This window comes from Triticum aestivum, chromosome 3A (genome assembly GCF_018294505.1).
Source record: "Triticum aestivum cultivar Chinese Spring chromosome 3A, IWGSC CS RefSeq v2.1, whole genome shotgun sequence".
Lineage (NCBI taxonomy): Eukaryota > Viridiplantae > Streptophyta > Magnoliopsida > Poales > Poaceae > Triticum > Triticum aestivum.
In genome coordinates this window covers 602620640-602641162 of record NC_057800.1, presented here as the reverse complement: position 1 = coordinate 602641162, position 20523 = coordinate 602620640, and the positions used below count along the sequence as shown (strand labels likewise).

General features: G+C 50.5%; 3 protein-coding genes and 1 long non-coding RNA gene across 4 annotated transcripts; 2 read left to right on the top strand and 2 right to left on the bottom strand.

The window, feature by feature from the left end:
• Window positions 1-8: 8 nt before the first annotated feature.
• LOC123062518 (protein CANDIDATE G-PROTEIN COUPLED RECEPTOR 7) lies at window positions 9-1570 on the top strand (the record flags this gene model as incomplete). The annotated part of the gene is given in 1 exon segment (XM_044486065.1): window positions 9-1570. A coding segment is annotated over 1 exon segment (1311 nt), but the record flags the coding sequence as incomplete, so codon positions are not given.
• Window positions 1571-2388: 818 nt separating this feature from the next.
• On the bottom strand, window positions 2389-10336 carry LOC123057028 (uncharacterized). Its single transcript, XM_044480204.1, has 6 exons — window positions 10331-10336; window positions 9561-9797; window positions 8716-9039; window positions 7604-7794; window positions 7386-7475; window positions 2389-3504 (listed from the first exon to the last, which is right to left on the bottom strand). The coding sequence occupies exons 1-6, from the start codon at window positions 10334-10336 to the stop codon at window positions 3441-3443; spliced, it is 912 nt and encodes a 303-aa protein (XP_044336139.1). The 3' UTR covers window positions 2389-3440.
• A 551-nt stretch (window positions 10337-10887) lies between these two features.
• LOC123062517 (uncharacterized) lies at window positions 10888-11478 on the top strand. Its single transcript, XR_006429724.1, has 2 exons — window positions 10888-11303; window positions 11392-11478. It is a non-coding gene; the product is annotated as an uncharacterized lncRNA (long non-coding RNA).
• Window positions 11479-14460: 2982 nt separating this feature from the next.
• LOC123062516 (ABC transporter G family member 6-like) lies at window positions 14461-17284 on the bottom strand. The gene has a single exon (XM_044486064.1). It carries the CDS (start codon window positions 16941-16943, stop codon window positions 14673-14675), a length of 2271 nt encoding a protein of 756 aa, XP_044341999.1. The 5' UTR covers window positions 16944-17284; the 3' UTR covers window positions 14461-14672.
• Between the last annotated feature and the right edge of the window lie 3239 nt (window positions 17285-20523).

The following is a 20523-nucleotide window of genomic DNA, read 5'->3' as shown; positions in this document are numbered from 1 at the left end:
TGCTCCTGCTCCTCGCGGTGGCCGGGGCCGTCCTCCGCCCGGCCGCGGCGGAGATCAAGCAGGAGTCCTTCAAGGACGACTCCCGCGGGACCATCCTCTTCGAGAAGTTCGGCTTCTCGCACCGCGGGTCCGTCTCCATCGCGCTCACCGGCGCCAAGGTCGTCTCCAAGCTCGCCAAGCCGGAGCCCGCGCAGCTCGGCTTCTTCCTCCTCTCCGACGAGGCCCTCTTCGAGGCCATCTACGAGCAGCCGCCGCCCACGGATCTGAACCCCAACCCCGACCCCAACACGGGCTGCGTCCTCAACAGCCGCTACGTCATCCCGCTCTTCACCTTCGGCGACCTCGACGCCACCGGCAACTACAGCAAGACCTTCCCCGTCTCCCACCCCGACGAGTACAGCCTCTTCTTCGCCAACTGCGCGCCCGAGACCGCAGTCACCATGGAGGTACGCACCGACATGTACAACACCAACCCCGACGGCACCAAGGACTACCTCTCCGTCGGCCAGGCCCCCGTCCCGACGATCTACGCCTTCTTCGCGCTCGGCTACGTCGCCTTCCTGGCCGCCTGGCTCTACCTCACCCTCTACCACAACCGCCTCTCGGCGCACCGCATCCACCACCTCATGTCCTGCCTGCTCCTCGCCCGTATGCTCTACTGCATCTCGGCCGCCGAGGACCAGCACTACATCCGCGTCGCCGGATCTTCGCATGGCTGGGACGTCATGTTCTATCTGTTCCAGCTTGTTAAGGGTGTGATCTTGTTCGCCGTGATCGCGCTGATTGGTACCGGCTGGTCGTTCCTCAAGCCCTTCCTGCAGGACAAGGAGAAGAAGGTGCTCATGGTGGTGATCCCTTTGCAGGTTGCAGCTAACATTGCTGCAGCTGTCGTTGGTGAGACCGGGCAATACTTGCAAGCATGGGTGACATGGAACCAGATCTTCTTGTTTGTTGATGTAGCCTGCTGCTGCGCGGTGCTCTTCCCGGTTGTGTGGTCGATGCGTTCCCTGCGCGAGTCATCCAAGACAGACGGCAAGGCTGCACGAACCCTCGCCAAGCTCACGCTCTTCCGCCAGTTCTATGTCGTTGTGATTGGATACTTGTACTTCACAAGGATCATTGTCTATGCGCTCAAGACAATCACCAACTACAAGTACAGATGGGTGAGTGTCGCGGCAGAGGAGGTGGCCACCATGGCATTCTACATGTTCATGTTCTACATGTTCAAGCCGGCTGAGAGGAACCAGTACTTTGCTCTGGATGACGATGAGGAGGAGGCTGCGGAGATGGCTCTCCGTGAGGAGGAGTTCGAGCTCTAGAGTGTTGCTGCGAGGGGATACAGGATACATGATGACAGGAAATGCAGCCCTACCTGTTCAATTTCTCCTCCTTGTGATGTTGATCATACTATACAGATGCAGGATTTAACTTATATTTGTCTATGTACTGTGGTAAATCTTCACTTCTGCTTATTTCTTTTAGCTTCAAATGTTGCCGGTGAGACCAGGGGTAATTTGGATTGCTTGTGTTGCAAACTAGGCGAATTCAATCACTGCTGTCATTTTGCCAAGTCTCAGTTTTGCTTCGTGCCCACTTTGTTATATTTCCTTTATGAGCAAACAATTTCATTTGTACAGTGAGAAGAGAACATTGATTAACATCTTGATGCCTCATAATATGACAGCAAGATCAGTTAGTGTATTTCGATGAAGAAACTTGATGAGGATCTGGGAATTTGCATAGAACCGGTGTGTGATTGTTCGTGCATTGCCATGTAGCTGCAAAGATTTGTATGCTTGCCTGAGTAGCAAATATGCACCTAGAGACCTACATGGTTTGTGAACTTGGAATCAACAGTAAGACCCAGTGTTCCAGGTTAGCATCGTGATATTGATCGTGTGTTACTGAGCTATCTGCCTTTTTTAGTGTGTTTGTTCTCTGAACTATGTTTTTTCTCCCGAAGTAAGTCATTATTGCCTGATTGCCAGATACATTTCTAGCACAGGTACAGGCTTTCAGGTATACTTAGTATAGTTTGGAAGCTGCCGGATTGCAATCGTTTGTTAGCTGATCTTCCTGAGAGTGAAATTTTGATGCTTTTGACACTTCAGTCTGAACTGTATTTGAGTTGGCCAATGCGTAGCAGATTGGCAATGGAGCTACAGAGTATTCAGGGCCGGCAGAATATGCTCTCTGTGATGATTTTTATGTTCCACGGCAATCTTCATCAACATTTTTCTAAAGGGAAAATGTATTTGGCGAAAGTTACATATTTTGTTATATAACCGAACGACTCGTACGACGCACAATTCGCTTGTTTGGGCCTTTAGTTTGCACGATGGCATGTTGCGCTCAGCATGCTAAAAGGTTGGCAATCATCCAAACAAACACTAATTTTTTGGTCAGCCAAAAATTGTGTAGGGTACACTTTGCTCACAATCCCAACATATCTGAGTGATAACAGAACCGCATATAAGAAACAAATTTCCGTGCTGAATTTGTGACATCTTGGCAAAACAGGCTCCAAGTTAAACTTCCCCAAACTCACAAGAAATTCTAAGCTGATTGACTGAAACATTTAGTGGCTACTCTGCCAAAACAGGCTCCAAGATAAACTTCCCCAAACTCACAAGAAATTCTAAGCTGATTGCCTGAAGCATTTAGTGGCTACTCTCTTTTTTTTTTTTGCGGGAAATTTAGTGGCTACTCTGCCAAAACAAACAAGTATATATGCCTTTTGACAGGGACAAAGCATATCTGGCATGCACCAAAAACCATCCAGTGAAACTGAAAGGAATTGCAAAAATTAAGAAAGGCAACCAGCATCATCTCGTTTCTCCTCAGCCTATCCTGCCAGTGGTCCACAGAAAAAAGGGACAGAAATTTACGAACATCAGTTCAGTTCAACAAAAAAGGAACGACGCTGTCGAACTGACCGACCGATGCAACCCTCGGTAACTTCCACATGGGAAACTGCATCCACATCTACAAGTTTCACCAGAAATTTATATGCCTAGCATCATCTCAATAACGTGGCCTATATATATATTCCTAAGTATGCATGGTATACATATATATACTGTATATATCACCAGATCCCTGTTCCTACCAACTACTGGAAACAGAGTTCCCCGCTCTCACCTACCGTCGGCGACATCTTCCAACCTCTGCCCAATGACAATAGGCTCATCCACGACATACTTATCAAGGTGGCGGAGAAGCTCGTCTGTCGCACAATGGGAATCACAAGAGACGGAGAAGATGTTACTGAGGCTACCTTGAACGACTTCACAGCCAAGTTTAAGGAGCAGCTGGCTCCAGAGGTGATCATGGCCATGAGGGAGTTCTTCCACCTTGATGATGCTGCTGTCAACGGTGTCGAGGATGCATTGCTGGACCATGATGGTGAGGGTGCGCTGGAGCTTGCTCAAGAGGGCCATCTAGCACAGGAAGTCGTGGGATCGCAGCCGGCTACACCTTGATCTCCCAGTCTGCATGCTTGGGCTGTTTTAGTTGATTATGTTAGTCCAACTAAGTAATGTGTCATGGGGTGGCCCTGTTGCTTTCGTTTTTAGGTGTGTGTGTTGTATCAGGGGTGCATGGCGTTGCCTTGTGTTGGGCTACATGCGGTGTTGTACTGCTCCAGTTGGACAGTTGTATCAATGGCTACGTTCTGTGTCCTTTCTAGCTACATGGTCAGGACCGTCAGGTCTATGTGCATGATGGTGTGTCCCATGCTGATACAGCCAATCAACACGCTCAGTTGGAACGTCCGTGGCTTAAACTGCTCAGCTAGGCGGGCAACAGTCAGTGCAACGATCGCCGCCTCCTCGTGTCAACTCGTCTGCTTACAAGAGACGAAGCTTGCCAGTATTGACAAGTTTGTTGCTGCCTTCCTTGGTGGTAACAGACTCAAAAATTTCGCGCAACGCCCGGCCACTGGGACTAGGGGAGGGATCCTTTTATTGTGGGACGACAATGTTCTTGACGTCTCTGATATCTCAGCTTCGACCTATTGCATCTCTGGCATGGTCCGCATCCGTGCGACCGACATGTGTTACAAACTCACTTCCGTCTATGGTCCCACAGACTATGCTTGCAAGGACGACTTCTTCGCCGAACTTACCGCCCACAAGCCTTTGGCTGGTGTTGGTTGGCTTGCTCTAGGAGACTTCAATCAGATCTATCGTGCACGTGACAAAAACAAGAGAAATGTTAATCGAAGTAGGATTAACCGGTTCTGCGCTACTTTGCAATCCTGCGAGCTCAAGGAAATCCATCTTCAGAATAGACGCTTCACGTGGAGTAATGAGCGGGACAACCCAACGCTTTGCAAGCTTGACTCCTTCTTCTGCAATGCGGAATGGGATACGACATTCAACACCCATGTCTTGCATGCTTTGTCGTCCTCCCTTTCCGATCATTGTCCGCTCCTTCTCGCGGATGACAGGGGCCCCAGAAGGCCACGGTCCTTCAAATTCGAGAATTTCTGGGTATCTTTGCCTGGATTCAACGAGGTGGTTCAGAAGGCGTGGGACGAGCACGTGGGTCACACGGAGCCTTATCAAGAAAACTGCGATTCGGCTCTCCGAGTGGAACAAGAAGCTCTTTTCCAAGGCTAAGATTCAACTACATGCAGCCCTGCTTGTGATTCTTCGCCTCGACATTGCACAAGAAGAGCGGATTCTTTCTCCCGAGGAACGTGACTTACGTTCTAGGCTCAAGCGGAGGGTTATTAGTTTGGCGGTGCTTGAGAGGGCTAGGAAAAGCCAATGTGCCAGGATTTCAAATCTGAGGGATGGTGATGCAAACACCAGATTCTTTCATCGCCGCATTAATGCCCGAAGACGGAAAAACTACATTCATCGTATCAAACATGCACAAGGGTGGGTGACTGAACATGAGGTAAAAGAAAAGATCATCCATGACCACTTCTCTGAGGTCATGGGGAGGAGAGGCACGTGCAACAAAGATTTTAATTGGGAGGAGCTCAGCACCGAGCCCCATGACTTGCATGACCTTGGCAACACCATCACGGAGGATGAGGTGTGGGGGGCCATTAAGGAGATGCCTGGCAATAAGGCGCCTGGACCGGATGGCTTCACAGGAACCTTCTTCAAAAAGTGTTGGGGAATCATCAAGCATTCCGTCATGAGGGTTATTCAACGCTTCGATTCCCTACACACCTCCAACTTGCAATGGCTCAATTCTGCCAATGTCGTTCTCTTGCCCAAGAAGGAGGGTGTGGAAGGCATCTCTGATTACAGACCTATTAGCCTTGTCCACGCCATTGCCAAAATCATTGCCAAAGTTCTCTCACTTCGGCTGGCCCCCCACATGAACGACCTTGTCTCAAACGCTCAGAGCGCCTTCATCAAGAGAAGAAGCATACATGATAACTTCATGTGTGTGCGAAATTTTGCTAGACGCCTGCACAAGTGCAAGACCCCAGCTCTTCTGTTCAAACTTGACATCAAGAAGGCTTTTGACTCAATCAAGTGGGAATACATCCTTGATGTGCTTCAACGGTTGGGGTTCCCCGACAAATTCCGGGCTTGGATTGCCGCGCTTCTATCCACATCTTCATCTCGGATCCTTTTAAATGGGTTGCCCGGCCCTCCAGTGAAGCAAAGGTGCGGACTTAGGCAGGGGGACCCCATTTCCCCCCTGCTTTTTGTCATTGCGATCGACCCCCTCCACAAGATTTTGGACCTTGCAACTCGAAAAGGTCTCCTGCATAAGATCCGTGGGCGTGGGGCCATGGTGCGAACCTCCCTCTATGCTGACGACGCGGCGGTTTTTGTGGCTCCTATCAAGAAGGACATTGACAACCTTGCCTCTATCTTGAGAGGCTTTGGCGAGGTGACGGGCCTATGCACCAACTTCCAAAAAAGCTCCGTCGTGCCAATCCGCTGCAATCACCTTGACCTTGACCATATTCTTCAGAGCATGCCAGCCGCACGGGCATCTTTCCCGGTTAAATACTTGGGGTTGCCTCTCTCTGTTTGGCAACTTAAGCATGTTGACTTCCAATACCTCGAAGACAAGGCGGCTGGCAAATTGGTCACTTGGGAGGGCCAAGACATCACTACCATCGGACACACGACCCTCGTCAAGTCGGTCATCTCCTCCCAAGCGGTGTACTCTATTACGCCTCTTATCGTGCCAGCAAGATCACTTCATAACCTAAACAAAATTGAGAGGGCTTTCCTTTGGTCCGGCGCGGATAAAACAACGGGAGCCAAGTGCAAGGTCAACTGGCAAGTGGTGTGCCGACCAAAGGAGTACGGTGGATTAGGAGTCCTCAATACCGACAAGTTCGCACGTGCTCTGCGCCTTCGCTGGCTTTGGTATGAATGGACGGAACCCCACAAGCTGTGGGTGGGTTTTGGCAATTCTTGCACCGAGGATGACCGCCAGTTTTTCTACGCCTCTACCACCATCACTGTGGGTGACGGCGCTAGAACACCGTTTTGGGATGCCCCCTGGCTTCTTGGTCGCAAGCCCAAGGATATTGCGCCGCTAATCTACGAGGCATCAAGACGGAAGAATTGGTCGGTGCGTGAGGCTCTTCGAGGGAATGCGTGGATCTTCAAAATCCGCCACAACACCACTTTCTCCAGCAACCACATTCGGGAATTTTTCACTCTTTGGATGCTTGTGCACAACTTCCACCTTGATGAACAAGCCGAAGATGAAATTGTTTGGAAACACGCGAATGACGGAATCTACACGGCGGCTACCGCATACAAGGCTCAGTTCCTTGGCTTGACCCTCTCTCCCATGGACCGCATGGTCTGGAAGGTTTGGGCTCCTCCCAAGGTTAAATTCTTTTCGTGGTTGGCATTGCAAGATAGGATTTGGACCGCCGATCGCTTGGAGAGGCGTGGGTGGCCAAATTGCGGCCTCTGCCCTCTTTGCAAGAGGGAGCAGGAAACGGGTGCTCACCTTTTCTTCAAGTGCCGCTACACGATTAGGCTTTGGAGAGCCATCATCGAGAAGATTGGCTTACATCACATGGATACATCAACGTGGCACCTCCACGAAACCGTCAAAGAGTGGTAGGACAAGAGAACCGACTGTACCAATCCTAATTGGCATGCTATGGCCTCCCTCACCATGCTTGTCTCTTGGACAATTTGGAACGAAAGAAATGCTAGGGTGTTCCGTCACAAGTGCATGCCACCGCCTGTTATCCTTACCACCATTCTGGACGAGGCCAAGCTTTGGGTAACCGCCGGCGCTAAAAGACTAGGGAACTTGTTGTTGCGCGAGTAATTGTCATGCCGCTGCTGTGGGTGTGTTGTATAACTCTAAACTCTATTCTCTACTTATTTAATTGATGAGGCAAATCTTTTGCCTCCGTTTCGAAAAAAAAGACATACTTATCAAGGTCATAGACGCAGAAGTCCCAGGCCAGCTCAGGTAGACGGCAGAGCGCGCGGAAGCCCCTGGCGAGTCTCGGGAAGACGCCCCTGGCAAATATATTAGAAAGAAAAAAGGTTTCTATCCTGTAAACTATAATTTGGAAGAAGACACATATCTTGGAAATAAGGTGAAAATTAGACTATATTAGAAAATGAAACAAAACTACAGGGCTTACCCAGTAGTATGAAGAAGCCAAGCGAAAGTGGCACCCAGCGCCAGCGAGAAGATAAACCAATATCCGACTAGGAGGACAGAGGGTGTTGCAGCAAAGGAGTCGAATTCACCTGTGCACAATAGGATTATCCTTCCAAGTGTGAAAGGGATAAATGCAGATGTACAGGCCAGAACCATGTCAACCATTGTCACCTGATTAGATAGGCATATGTTAGAATTTTTTAGAGACATGTAAAATGACAAGCAGAAAAAGAAATGTAAAGCATCCATTTCAAAAGCATGAACTAAGCCAAAACCTTGTAAAAGCCCGGATAGGATTAGCCTTAAAAACACTGCATGATCACAACGGGAAAGCACCAAAAAGAACAAGTTAAGACACTGTCAGTTGTGCAGACAGACTTTCAGACTCTGCTGAGCGTGCTGGCCCTTTTATCTCTTGGGTAAATTCCCTTGTTTAGGTCCCTACCATGTTGCACATTACCCCTGCCCACCTTCTATCTTTTTCTACTGTATATACTTGTACAGCTTTGTCTAACATTTACTGTCGGGGGCACCCCTACGGCTTCCCTGTCAAAATAACCAGAAGATTATACTGCACCTAAATTTGGGAATGCTCCTCTTATCAATGTATTTATCAGTAGTTCAGTACCGATTAATTGGCAGTAGGCACAATTGCAGGGCAGAACACAGAGCAAGGAAATGAGTATCATCTTACTTATACAACAACTCTTACAGGTTTCTTCAATATGGACATCATTTACTTTTGGCAATCTCTAGCCATAACATGTAACCTTAAACCAATGTGGGAAACCATGGCAACAAGATGTGCTAAATGCTACTCCCTCCGTTCACTATTATAAGACTTTGGATATTTCAATATAGATGATACGGACTGAAACGAGGTGAACAAACACAGTAAAACGATTCAGGAAAAAGTTAAAACATCTTATAACAGTGAACGGAGGGAGTAGTAGAGAACACAGGCACGTTAATTGGTGCTTTACTAGTATGGGAAGAATGTAGGACCACGTCATTGTAGTATCAAAACCACAGTATTAATAAAGTATCAGCAGATATACTAGACTGGTTGAGGAGCAAGGAGAGTAAGCATACCGCCACGGAAAACTGAAGGAGGCGCAGCACGGCGACCTGGCAGCGGCTCCGACGTCCCCCGTACTTTGCGTGAAACACGCGTTCAGCTCGGAGCGCCAGTTGAGCAAGGACAGGAGGTTCAAAGGGGCGGACGGAGAGCAGACGGAAGGCCTCGGCGCGGCTCCTGGCGAGCGCGAGGCGCCATAGGTACAGGCTGGTGAGCTCCCAGGCAACCTTGACTGTCAGGATGAGGCACAACAGTGATACAATGAGACTCGCAAGCGTTGCCAGGGCCGAGGCATCCACGCCGTGGATGGGGCGGATAGAGATCTCCTGTCCGCACACCTGATCAATCAAAGTTCAGCACTTGTCAGTTGGCCCCATTTTACATAAAGGTAAGAGGATCTGTCGGGTCAAGAACGAAAAGAAAAGAGGATCTAAAGGGACAATTTCTTCGCAGTGCTTCAGTTTTCTCTTTTGTTTGTTCAGGAACTCACATATGAGGCAGGCACCTGTAGTTTTTTTGTTCTATGTTGATCATATCAACTTGTAAAATCGATACAGTACAAACTAAGCAGTATTGTATATTGGCCTTTTCTTACATGTGTTTGCTGTTCAGCTTAAAAAATGTTTGCCAACAAAATTATTCAGTGGCAAGCCTACTCATATGTTGCTGTTGCTGCAAGTCTCACCTAGCTAGAGCATAGCAGCTGGCAGCTAGTTGCATAGCAACAGTCATTCTAAACAAAGCAGTCCGCGTGTGTCCGCCGAGCATAGCGGGCAGCTGAACTCGCGGACGCAGGCGTTGACGGATGGTGGAGAGGGTGGAAAGCCTAGGCAGGGGAGGAGGAGAGGGTGATAGGTACCTCGCAGCGGCGCTGGCAGGTGGTGGAGAGCCACTGGAGCTGGCAGTCATCATGGACGAAGCGGATGCTGCCGCGGCAGGCGCAGGGGGCGCTCCGGCTCGGCGGGGTGGCGGCAGATGTGACACTGCTGCTCCTCTTCCTCCTCGTTCCTGGAGCTGTCCGCCACCGTCTTCCGCAGAACTCCCGCGGCGGCGCCCATCCGTAGAGCCCGGACTGGCTGACGCCTCGGGCGAGAAACTAAGGGCAAAAAAAAACCCAGTTTCAAGGTAACAGAAGTCAAGATTTGTTGCATAACTCATAAGAAATCGTAACAAAAATAATAGTTGAATCAGAATAAGTTGGTAATGGAAAAGGAGTGGGAAAAACTCAACTTTGTTAGCTTTTGAAATGTAACGGTATACAAGTACAGTGCAATGTTCGGTTTAGAACACAGTTAGGAAAAATCTTTTCTGAACAGCAACTCTGCATTACCTTGAAAAATGGAAGCAATGGATCCCAATCCAAAACAAATGGATGAAAAAGATCAAAATTGCATGTAAATTGCCAGGCATCCAGGATCTGCGTGGGAGAACCTAAATAACGGTTTTCGATTCAGCTGGGGAGTGGGCGGTATCGACCATGAGTTGTGAACTTGTGATGTAAACCGATTACATGGGACCTAATTACAGGCCACGTGAAACAAACGCATGTAAAGCTTTCAGGTTACGGTGTTATCAAATTTTTTTTTCGAAAAGGGGGTTACCCGGCCTCTGCATCAGAACGATGCATACGGCCATCTACCTACGGTGTTATCAGTTAACGGGCTGAAAATCTCGAACCAGGCCAAATGGGTATATCCATGGAATTGAAGATCATGTTTCAATCCAGGCAAATGGCTATACGTTTGAGGTCAGCAGCAAGAGAAAAGAGATACTGCATTTTTTTGTATTTCAGCATTTGATAAACACATAAGAGGCGTCTCTTTTCGGCATTAACAAGATAAAAATTGGGATTTGGGAATTGCGAGAGTCTGAGATGAGGGATACCTTTGTTGCTGCTGCTGCTGAGGCGGAATGCCGAAGGGCGCAGGCCGCCGGGGTTGCTCCTCCTCGAGATCAAACGGGGTCGACGCCTCGCCGGGGCAATTGCCTGGGGAAGCAACGAAGAAGGGGACGGAAGGGGAAGATTGCCGGCCTGCTGGGTAGAGCGAAGGCCGAACGGCCGAACGCGACGGCCGGACGGGGCACGGCGTGGGTGGCGGCCGCCCGGCAGCGGCGACGGGGTAGGGTTTCCTTTCTTCAGAGCGAGACGGAGAGCAGTGGGGTTTTCCGGAGTGAAAGGAGGAAGACGCGGCTTCCCTCCAAATCCATCCAAAAAGAAAAGGAAATGAAGCCCAAAGCGGCAGGGCGGCCCACCCGTCAGTCTCTGCGTCCACAGGTCCATTCCACGCCACACTCAACGCGAGCGAGCAGATCGCACTCCCTGCCAGTCGGCCAGTCCGGCGATTCCCACCCGATTCCCAACTCTAGTTGACTCCTGACGGCGGCGCCGGCCAACGACGGCAGCCACGCGCCCACGCCGGGCAGCGGCGGCGGTTTCTGCGGCCAGTCTGTCGCTCCCAGGAGGAGCCAGGTTTCTGCGGCGGCAAGCCTCCCGTAGCGCAGTCCCGCTCCTCCGATTGACGGTTGTCCTGGTCGGCTGCCTCCCCGAAGCCCCCAAAAGATCCATCCACGGCCAGTACCGCTGCCAAACAAGTTTCTTCAGGTAATTTCTCCTCTGACTTTTAACAATTCACAAGCTTTTTTACAAGTCCATGCTACTGATCGCTACTTTGTTCTTGTGATTTACCTAGATGTAATTGTTCTTGTGATGTGGATGTAGTGATGTGCTGATGTATCTTTTTGTCAAAATCTGTTGAAATGGTACTTTCCTCTATGAACTATGTGAAGAATCAACTAAGGAATAAAATGGGTGACGAATATTTGAAAAATTGCTTGGTCATGTTTGTTGCGTGAGAATTCTTCAAGCAAGTTAAAGACTCAGAAAGGGGACCGTAGAGTTATATTGTAATTTCCCTCGTTGTTTTGTAATCTTTCTTAATTGTTAGAGATGTTGCCATATTTTTTTATCGATATATGGTCATTGACTCATTGATGTTGCTATCTTACCGCACATTTGTTGTCCTGTTATATTGCATTGCAAAAAAAAAACAAGAATACCCAGGAGCAAATTCCTAGCTCCGCCACTCCTTACAGGTCATCACTTCTAAAAATGAAACTTGCTCTAGCTGGAATAAACTCAAAAGGTTTTGAAAATCTGCATCAGCCGTCCACCTCAACCCGCTCCATTCGTTATCTAGCAGAAGTAATATGCCGGGAATAGGAAGGAAAGGTCGTGCGTTCTTTATTTTGAGGACTAAGTGTGCTGTGTCTTTTGCAAGCAAGAATAAGTCTCTAGTATTTACTATTTCACTTTTTACTCTCAGTCACCTGACAATCTTAGTTTGTAGATGTCAAGATTTGTCAATTTAACATTGAGATCCAATTAAAGTTAATACTTTTAAAATTGGGAATAAATACTAACAAATATTCATAAGTTGAACAAGTTTTGTCTAACATTTACTGTTGGGGGCACCTCTATGGCTTCCCCTGTCAAAATAACCAGAAGATTATACTGCACCTAAATTTGGGAATGCTCCTCTTATCAATGTACTATTTATCAGTACCGATTAGTTGGCAGTAGGCACAATTGCAGGGCAGAACACAGAGCAAGGAAACGAGCATCATCTTACTTATACAACAACTCATACAGGTTTCTTCAATATGCACATCATTTACCTTTGGCAATCTCTAGCAAAAACATGTAACCTTAAACCCATGTGGGAAACCATGGCAACAAGATGTGCTAAATGCACACTCCCTCCGTTCAGTATTATAAGATTTTGGATATTGCAATATAGACGAAAAGCTCAATGGGGCAAACATCTGTCGTCGTGATACGGCCAAGGAAACCAACTAAGTTTGCTGAATATTCCAATTGGCATGAAACAACTAATTCAGTAACTGATGTCACGTTTCATGGTGGGAGGCTCCAATGTTAAACAACCACACACGTGTTGAAATGATGGCGATTTTAACAATGGAAAGGAGGAGTTTCTGAATCACTAAGTGGAAGATTGCATCATTCCTTCTTGAAAGATTTCAGACAAACCAATAACAGGGCACCGCTCTCCATTCGAAGACGATCCGGCGAGTGGGCGTTCGGGTGTGGGGTCGCTGGCCTGCACCAAGACCGGGCGCACCCCTCGCGTATGCATGCGCGCGCATTATTATACTGCTACGACCAGCACACAACGCGGTACTCACGAGGGAAGCGACTCCCAGGCGCAGGTCTGCGGGAAAAGAACAGTTTTCAAACAGGGAGACTTCGCCGTGCCCGTCTCAGGGCATGTACAACGCCGGTGCTTAGGCCGAGCGCTAGGATCAAATTCCTGGCCGCTAGGTGTGATTCCCGGCCAAGTTAAGGAAATTAGCTAGCGTCGATGCCAGGAAAGTCCTCGGACGCTCCGGCTTTTTCGTTGTGGGATTAGCCAATCTCTCCGTTCTTTTCTAACTGGCCTAGCGCCTGCTAGCGTTGTAGGAATGGACTCTAATGCAGGCGCTACAAAGAAGAATATTGCCCATCTAAGCGCTGAGCATTGGAGATGCCCTCAGAGGGAAGCGTCTCTCCTCGTCTCGCCGGTTTGGTACGCTGCAGCTCGTCTGCTCACGGCCCGGTCCGGTCCAGTCCAGTGCACCCCCGCCTGCATCGATCGCCTGTCGGTCGCCGGACGGACAGATCAGCATGTCCTCTGCCGGGAATCTTCTTGCCCGACGACCAGCCACTCGGACGACCATGATCATCATGGTGCTTCCTCTGGAATGGCTCGGTTGCCGCTTTCGTCCGTTCCAAGCCGAAAAACGAGCCGCTACTGGCACATACTCTTACTACATACAAGTGATAGTAGGAGGTGTTGAGCATTTTTTGTTTCGGTACTGGGTACATTGTCAGAGGGGGAGCGGCATGTTTTGCGGCACGGGAAATGTTTCAAGGAAGCTGTATATATATTCTAGAGAAAACTGGTTGAGCTACCAATCAACAATGGTTACGCCCAAGCGAAACCAAACCCCATCCTTGCTGCTTTCTCCGCCACAATACTGTTGTTAAATTCTCCTCTAGAACCAGAGAGATGTCCGATCAGCTGCGCTCGCACAAGCAAAGCAAAGCAGAGACTTTTACGGATGGATGCAGTATCGGAGAAGCGAGTGGGAGAGCACGTAAGCCGGTGCGTACCTTGTCTCGTGGCCATTCATTACGGCCCGCCGATGCAGGTGTGACCCCTTTGGTTATGATAAGTAGACCTAACCATCACCCAACCCAAACCCATGTCTCGATCCCTCCCGCACGTTTCCTATCTAACCCAGTCTCTGTTATACCAACACATGAAAGCTAGCCGTGACATTTTCATGTTAATATGCTAGCATCTGATGTTCGGTTAGGAACATAATAAAGGGATATGGTAACATGAGAACGGCACAGATTTGTGCTCTGTTGTTCGAAAAGGGGTCCTGCTTTATTCGTTTCAGTGTCTATAACAAGGAACGTTCTTCTTTTCTGCACCAGTGAACAACACGGCGCATGCATTATGAGTGAAGTTCCAAACCACATCCCACCAAATAAAGTGAGGCGGGAGAAACGGATAATAAGTGATCGACCACAACACTACAAAACCATGTTGCTTTGCATCAGACTGCGTTTGTTTTTCCTGAGATTTGGACAAGCATTTTGGAACAAAAATAGCAGTAATACTTCATTTCACAGGTCTACAAGGCTACAACACACATGGAAAATGAACAAAAAGGGCAGTGGATAGGAAAGCATATGTATGAAGTATGAACCACTTAATTATTTGACTTGCAAAATCACAAGGAGAAGAAAAGAAAAGGAAAAAAGAAGTCAAAAGCACATCTGTTCAACAATTGCAGAGACCGATAGATGATAATAGTGTGGCATCTGCTTAATCATGTCATCGTCTTCTTCCCTCCTCGGACGGTTCAAATCAAACGTACGCATCCGCGCGCGCTGCACGAATGATCACCTCCTCTTGTTCTTGCTGCCGAGCACGAGGCTGAAGTAGAAGAGGATCCGGAAGAAGAAGCCCCAGGCCGCCGTCACCAGCAGGCACTCCCACTTGCCGAGCTGCGTCACGGCGGCCTGCCGCAGCACGCTCCGCCCCGTGGCCACGCAGGTGTCGGCGCCGATCCCGACCCCGAGCGCCGAGCTGATGGACGCCAGCACCCGCTCCTTCACCGCCTCCGGCAGCGCCCCCAGCGGCGAGTTGTCGAAGATCTGCGCGCCGCGCACGAAGCACTCGCCGCCGCGCGCGAACTCGTTCTGCAGCACCCCCTCGAACGGGTACTTGACCAGCGACAGGTAATGGAACCACAGCCAGTAGGCCGGGATCCTGTCCCGGTTGATGAAGAAGCCGCTGAAGAGCAGGAAGTAGGCCAGGATGGCCACCACCACCGTGTACCCGATCATCACGTGCGGGATCACGCCGGAGAGGAAGGTCACGAACCCGCTCCCCGCCCAGAAGGACGCCAGGATGGCCAGCGTGTAGAAGGCGAACCCGGACGCGCCGCCGGCCAGCCCCACGGCGAAGAAGGTGGTGAGCGCGAAGGCGAGAGAAAGGACCACCAGCGGCGGGAAGGAGACGATGGCGTTGGAGAGCACGTAGGAGACGTGGCGGTACGCGCCGTAGGCCGTCTCCCGGAGGAACACGTACCGCTCCTGGAGGAACACTGGGAGTGCGTCGGCGCAGGTGTAGAACATGGTGGACATGGCGAAGGCGAAGAAGCCCAGCCGCTCCTGCGCGCCCTTGGGCGACTGGTCCAGCTTGAAGAAGACGGTCGCCAGGATCGCGCCGGTCACCACCACGGCGCCGAGCCGGATGAGGAACAGCTCCGGCATGCGTCGCGTGTTGATCGCCGACCGCTTCGTCAGCACCTTCATCTCCACCCAGAACGGGTTCGCGTACGTGTGCATCGACGCCGCCTCCCCGCTCGACACGTCCGCGCCCGACACCAGCTTCCCGCGCGAGATGCTCGCGCTGATGGCCTCCTTGAGCGACATCGTCGGCGCCCACGCCGCGGCGTCGTCCCTCGCCGCGTGCATGAGCTTCCACGTGCGGTGGAAGTCGGCGAGAGGCTTCGTCCCCGTCGGCGACGCCTCGAGCTCGCGGATGAGGTCGAGCGCGAACTCGGCGCGGTTCTCGTCGTCGGGGACAGGGAACCCGAACTCGGCGAAGTAGGTCGGGAGCGCGGAGGGGGCTCCGCTGAAGACGGTGTGACCACCGGAGAGGAGGATGAGGCGGTCGAGGAGGCCGAGGATGCGCTGGCTGGGCTGGTGAATGGAGGTAATGACAATGCTGCCACTCTCGGCGATGCGGCGGAGCACCTTGACGACCATGAACGCCGACGTGGAGTCGAGGCCGGAGGTGGGCTCGTCGAGGAACAGGAGGATGGGGTCGTGGATGATGTCGGTGCCGATGGAGACCCTGCGGCGCTCGCCTCCGGAGACCCCGCGGTGGCCCTCGTCGCCGATGATGGTGTTGGCGGCCGCGCGGAGGCCGAGCTGGTCGATGAGCGCGTGCACGCGCGCGCGCTTCTTGGCGGCGCAGAGCGAGCGCGGCAGGCGGAAGTCGGCGGCGAAGGAGAGCGTCTCGGTGACGGTGAGCATGGGGAACAGCAGGTCGTCCTGCATGACGTACGCGGACATGGACTTGAGGATGTTGCCCGTGAGCGGCTCGCCGTTGAGCGTGACGGAGCCCTTGAGCGCGTCGCGGGAGATGCGGTTGGCGAGGGCGTCGATGAGCGTGGACTTGCCGGAGCCGCTGGCGCCCATCACGGCGAGGATCTCGCCCTCCTTGGCCTCCCCGGAGACGCCGGCCAGCAGCGCCTTGGTCCGCGGCGCGTGCGCGCCGGGCGCCGCCGTGACGCGGTCGGACCGGCGCTGCACGGGGAGGCAGAGCCCCCCGCCGCCGCCGTCCCCGCCGTGGCGCGCGCGCCGGACGCTGTAGGTCAGGTCGGTGAACGCCAGCCGGAACTGGATGGTCCGGCCCGGCGCCTCGCCACCCGCATTATTGTCACCTACGCCCGCAGGCGCGGACTGCGGCATCGGGAGGGAGAACACGGAGCCGTCGTCGTCGGTGCCCGCCGGGTCGACGGTGGCCGCGCTGACGAGGCTGAGCATCTCGGAGAGGGACGGGTTCCTCCGCCTCCCGGCAGGCGCCGGCGGCGCGAGCGCCGGCTCCGGCGAGGCGAGGAACGGGAGGCGGTCGTGCACGGCCCGCGCCATGGCATGCATGTATGTACGCACTACGCGGCACTCCTGCTGGCTGGCTGGCTGGCTACTGGCGTAAAGGCAAGACACGCAGAGGCGAGCTTAAGTAGGAGGACGAGGGGTCGGGAGGTGGGTTTGAAGAGGCGATGGCGCTTCTCCTCCAAGGCAGCCCGGGCGAGGTGTGGTTAAGACTTTGTCCGGGGAGTCCCTGGGAGCTCGTGTTTTAAAGAACTCGGCGGCACGTGTGGTGGTGGCGCGGCCGGGATGCGGTGGTGTAGGAGATGGGGTGGTGACCAACGCGCGCCATTGCGGAGCAGCGGGGGAGGGGAGGAATCGGGGTGCGAGCGATGGCGGCGGGGGCGTGTTGCGTGCATGGTCTCCCCGAGAGAAGGGGAGAGGGTGGGGTTAGCTGACTGACACGTCTAATTCGTGTGGTGTAGGTTTGGGTGGGTGGTGAGGAAATGTTGACTTTGATACAGGAGAGGAGAGTTAGAAGGACAAACAAACTAGACTTTTTGAACAAGAAAGGTAAACAATTGAGGTTTAGGGAGAGAATGCGAGACGGTGCAATGCGTCTTGACAGGATCTTTTGTGGGTTACTAAACATGGCATGTTGACCAATGCAACCTGGGTGCACATGTACCCGAATTTAAAAAGGTACTACTGTATAAAATATTTTTGTGCTATTTTGTAACAAATATGGTTTTGTGTTACGTGATTGTTAAATCTTAGTCGACTAAGATTTAACCAAGTCTCAGCCGATACTATATTCATGTGATCTTACGTGGAGATCCGTGCACATTTTTCTTTTTAGTTTTTTCTTTTTTTTTCTTTCTTGCATGTTATGTCACTTGATTTAGACTTGGTTAAGTCTCAGTCGACTGAGACCTAGCCACATCCTTTGTGTTATGTTCATGTGTAAAGTTTCGAGAAGGGATGACTTTCATGGTACTCTGGGAGAAAAATGTCATTTGGTTGCCTTTATTGCACTGGGTTGATGCACTACCCGACGTTTGGTTGCGCGATGCAGTGTGATCACCCCTTCGTACTAGTGATGACCTTACCACACATGATTAAAAACATCGTTTCTGTCCTATCTAGGAAACAAATGGCAGATCATCCTAACTACTAACAAACAACAGTACAAATTAAAATTCATATGGTTCAACAGGGGAAAGTTCATCAACGTCGAACTCGATGGAACTCTGTCCCCTTCTTCTTCTTCTTCTTCTTCTTCTTCTTCTTCTTCTATTGCTGCTTTTTCTCATCTACTGTAGTTGCTTCTTCTCCTTCAGATCCTTGTGTGAGCCCTGTTTGCCCTTGTTGACTCAGCCTACTCCATCCTTTTGTTTTTCCAGGCTTCATTGTCAAAAGCCTCCACACCAAGGTCGGAGCTATCAACATCATCAGCCGTCACATCTCCTCCTCCGTCACAAGCTCATCATATCCCCGTTGTAGGATCTAGTTATGAAGGATGCAACATGCAAAAACAAGCTTAACCTGGGTGGAAACAATGTGGAATGGTTTCTGATCGAGAATCTTAAATCATTCTTCAGAGCTCCAAATACCCTCTCAACCATAACTCTACGGCTAGAGTGTCTCAGATTAAACAATTCATGTGCAACCCTAGGATAGTTCTTGCCAGAGAACTCGTTCACATGGTACCTGGTTTTCCTGAAGGGTTGAAGAACACCAGGCCGACATGCATAGCCAACATCTACTAGGTAGAAATTGCCATCAGGTCGAGACATGTCGTGAGAAAGAATGTTAGCATCATGGGCTAATCCTTCCCAGCCAGCTAACACATATGTCAATTTTAGATCAAACTCAACAGCAACAAGAACATTCTGACTTGTGTAGTGCTTTCTACCCATGTATGATGCGGCTTGTGACTTCGGCACTCTAGCAGACACATGAGTAACTAATACGTCCATTTTGCGTCATGTTTTCCTACTGTTATTTTAATGTTTTTGAAAGTGCAACTATCCCTAGGTGGTTTTGGTAATTCATAACAACATATAGCTCATTGAGCTAATGCTATTCCAAGATGATTATTTCAGAAAAGCTCAATGATTGGCATGGCATGGATGTGAAAGTGGAACCCTCAAAATGCTAAGAACAAAGGATTGGCTCAAGCTCAAAAGCTCAAAACTCTTCATTTTATATTTTAGTGATCCAAGATCACATTGAGTCTTTAGGAAAAGCCAATACTATTAAGGAGGGATGAGGTGTTGCTTAATGAGCCTCTTGCTTCATGTGCTTAGTGATATGCTCCAAAACCCTCAACTACTTTCCCATATCCACATATGACCTAAACCCTAAGCCAAACTCGGTCCTACCGATTCTTCCTATCCGACGCCACCGAGTTTCACTTGTCATAAGCCACTGCCAAACCCTAGCAATTCGGTTCTATCGATAGGGATCTCGGTCTCACCGAGATGGGATTGCAAACTCTTTGTTTCCCTTTCGTAACTTTTAGGTCTCACCGAAAGAGCGAATCGGTCCCACCGAGATTGCAATGTAAATTCAGTGTTTCCCCTTTGTAACTTTTCGGTCTCACCGAAAGAGCAAATCGGTCCCACCGAGTTTGCCTGACCAACTCTCTGGTTAGCTAATTACCAAATTCGGTCTCACCGAGTTTGTGTAATCGGTCTCACCGAGATTACGTTATGCCCAAACCCTAACCATATTGGTCCTACCGAATTGCATGTCAGTCCCACCGAAAATCTCTAACGGTCACTAGGTTTACATTTTCGGTCCGACCGAGTTTGTTGATTTGGTCCCACCGAGATTGGAAAACTGTGTGTAACGGTTGGATTTTGTGTGGAGGCTATATATACCCCTCCACCTCCTCTTCATTCGGAGAGAGAGCCATCAGAACACATACACCATTCCAACTCATATGTTCTGAGAGAGAACCACCTACTCATGTGTTGAGACCAAGATATTCCATTCCTACCATATGAATCTTGATCTCTAGCCTCTCCAAGTTGCTTTCCACTCAAATCTTCTTTCCACAAAATCCAAATCCTATGAGAGAGAGTTGAGTGTTGGGGAGACTATCATTTGAAGCACAAGAGCAAGGAGTTCATTACCTACACACCATTTGTTACTTCTTGGAGAGTGGTGTCTCCTAGATTGGCTAGGTGTCACTTGGGAGCCTCCGACAAGATTGTGGAGTTGAACCAAGGAGTTTGTAAGGGCAAGGAGATCACCTACTTCGTGAAGATCTACCGCTAGTGAGGCAAGTCCTGTGTGGGCGATGGCCATGGTGGGATAGACAAGGTTGCTTCTTCGTGGACCCTTTGTGGGTGGTTGCTTCTTCGTGGACCCTTCGTGGGTGGAGCCCTGTGTGGACTCGCGCAACCGTTACCCTTTGTGGGTGGAGCCCTCCGTGGACTCTCGCAACCGTTACCCTTTGTGGGTTGAAGTCTCCATCAACGTGGATGTAGGATAGCACCACCTATCCGAACCACGGGAAAAACATCCGTGTCTCCAATTGCGTTTGAATTCTCCAAACCCTTCCCTTTACATTCTTGCAAGTTGCATGCTTTACTTTCCGCTGCCAATATACTCTTTGCATGCTTGCTTGAATTGTGTGATG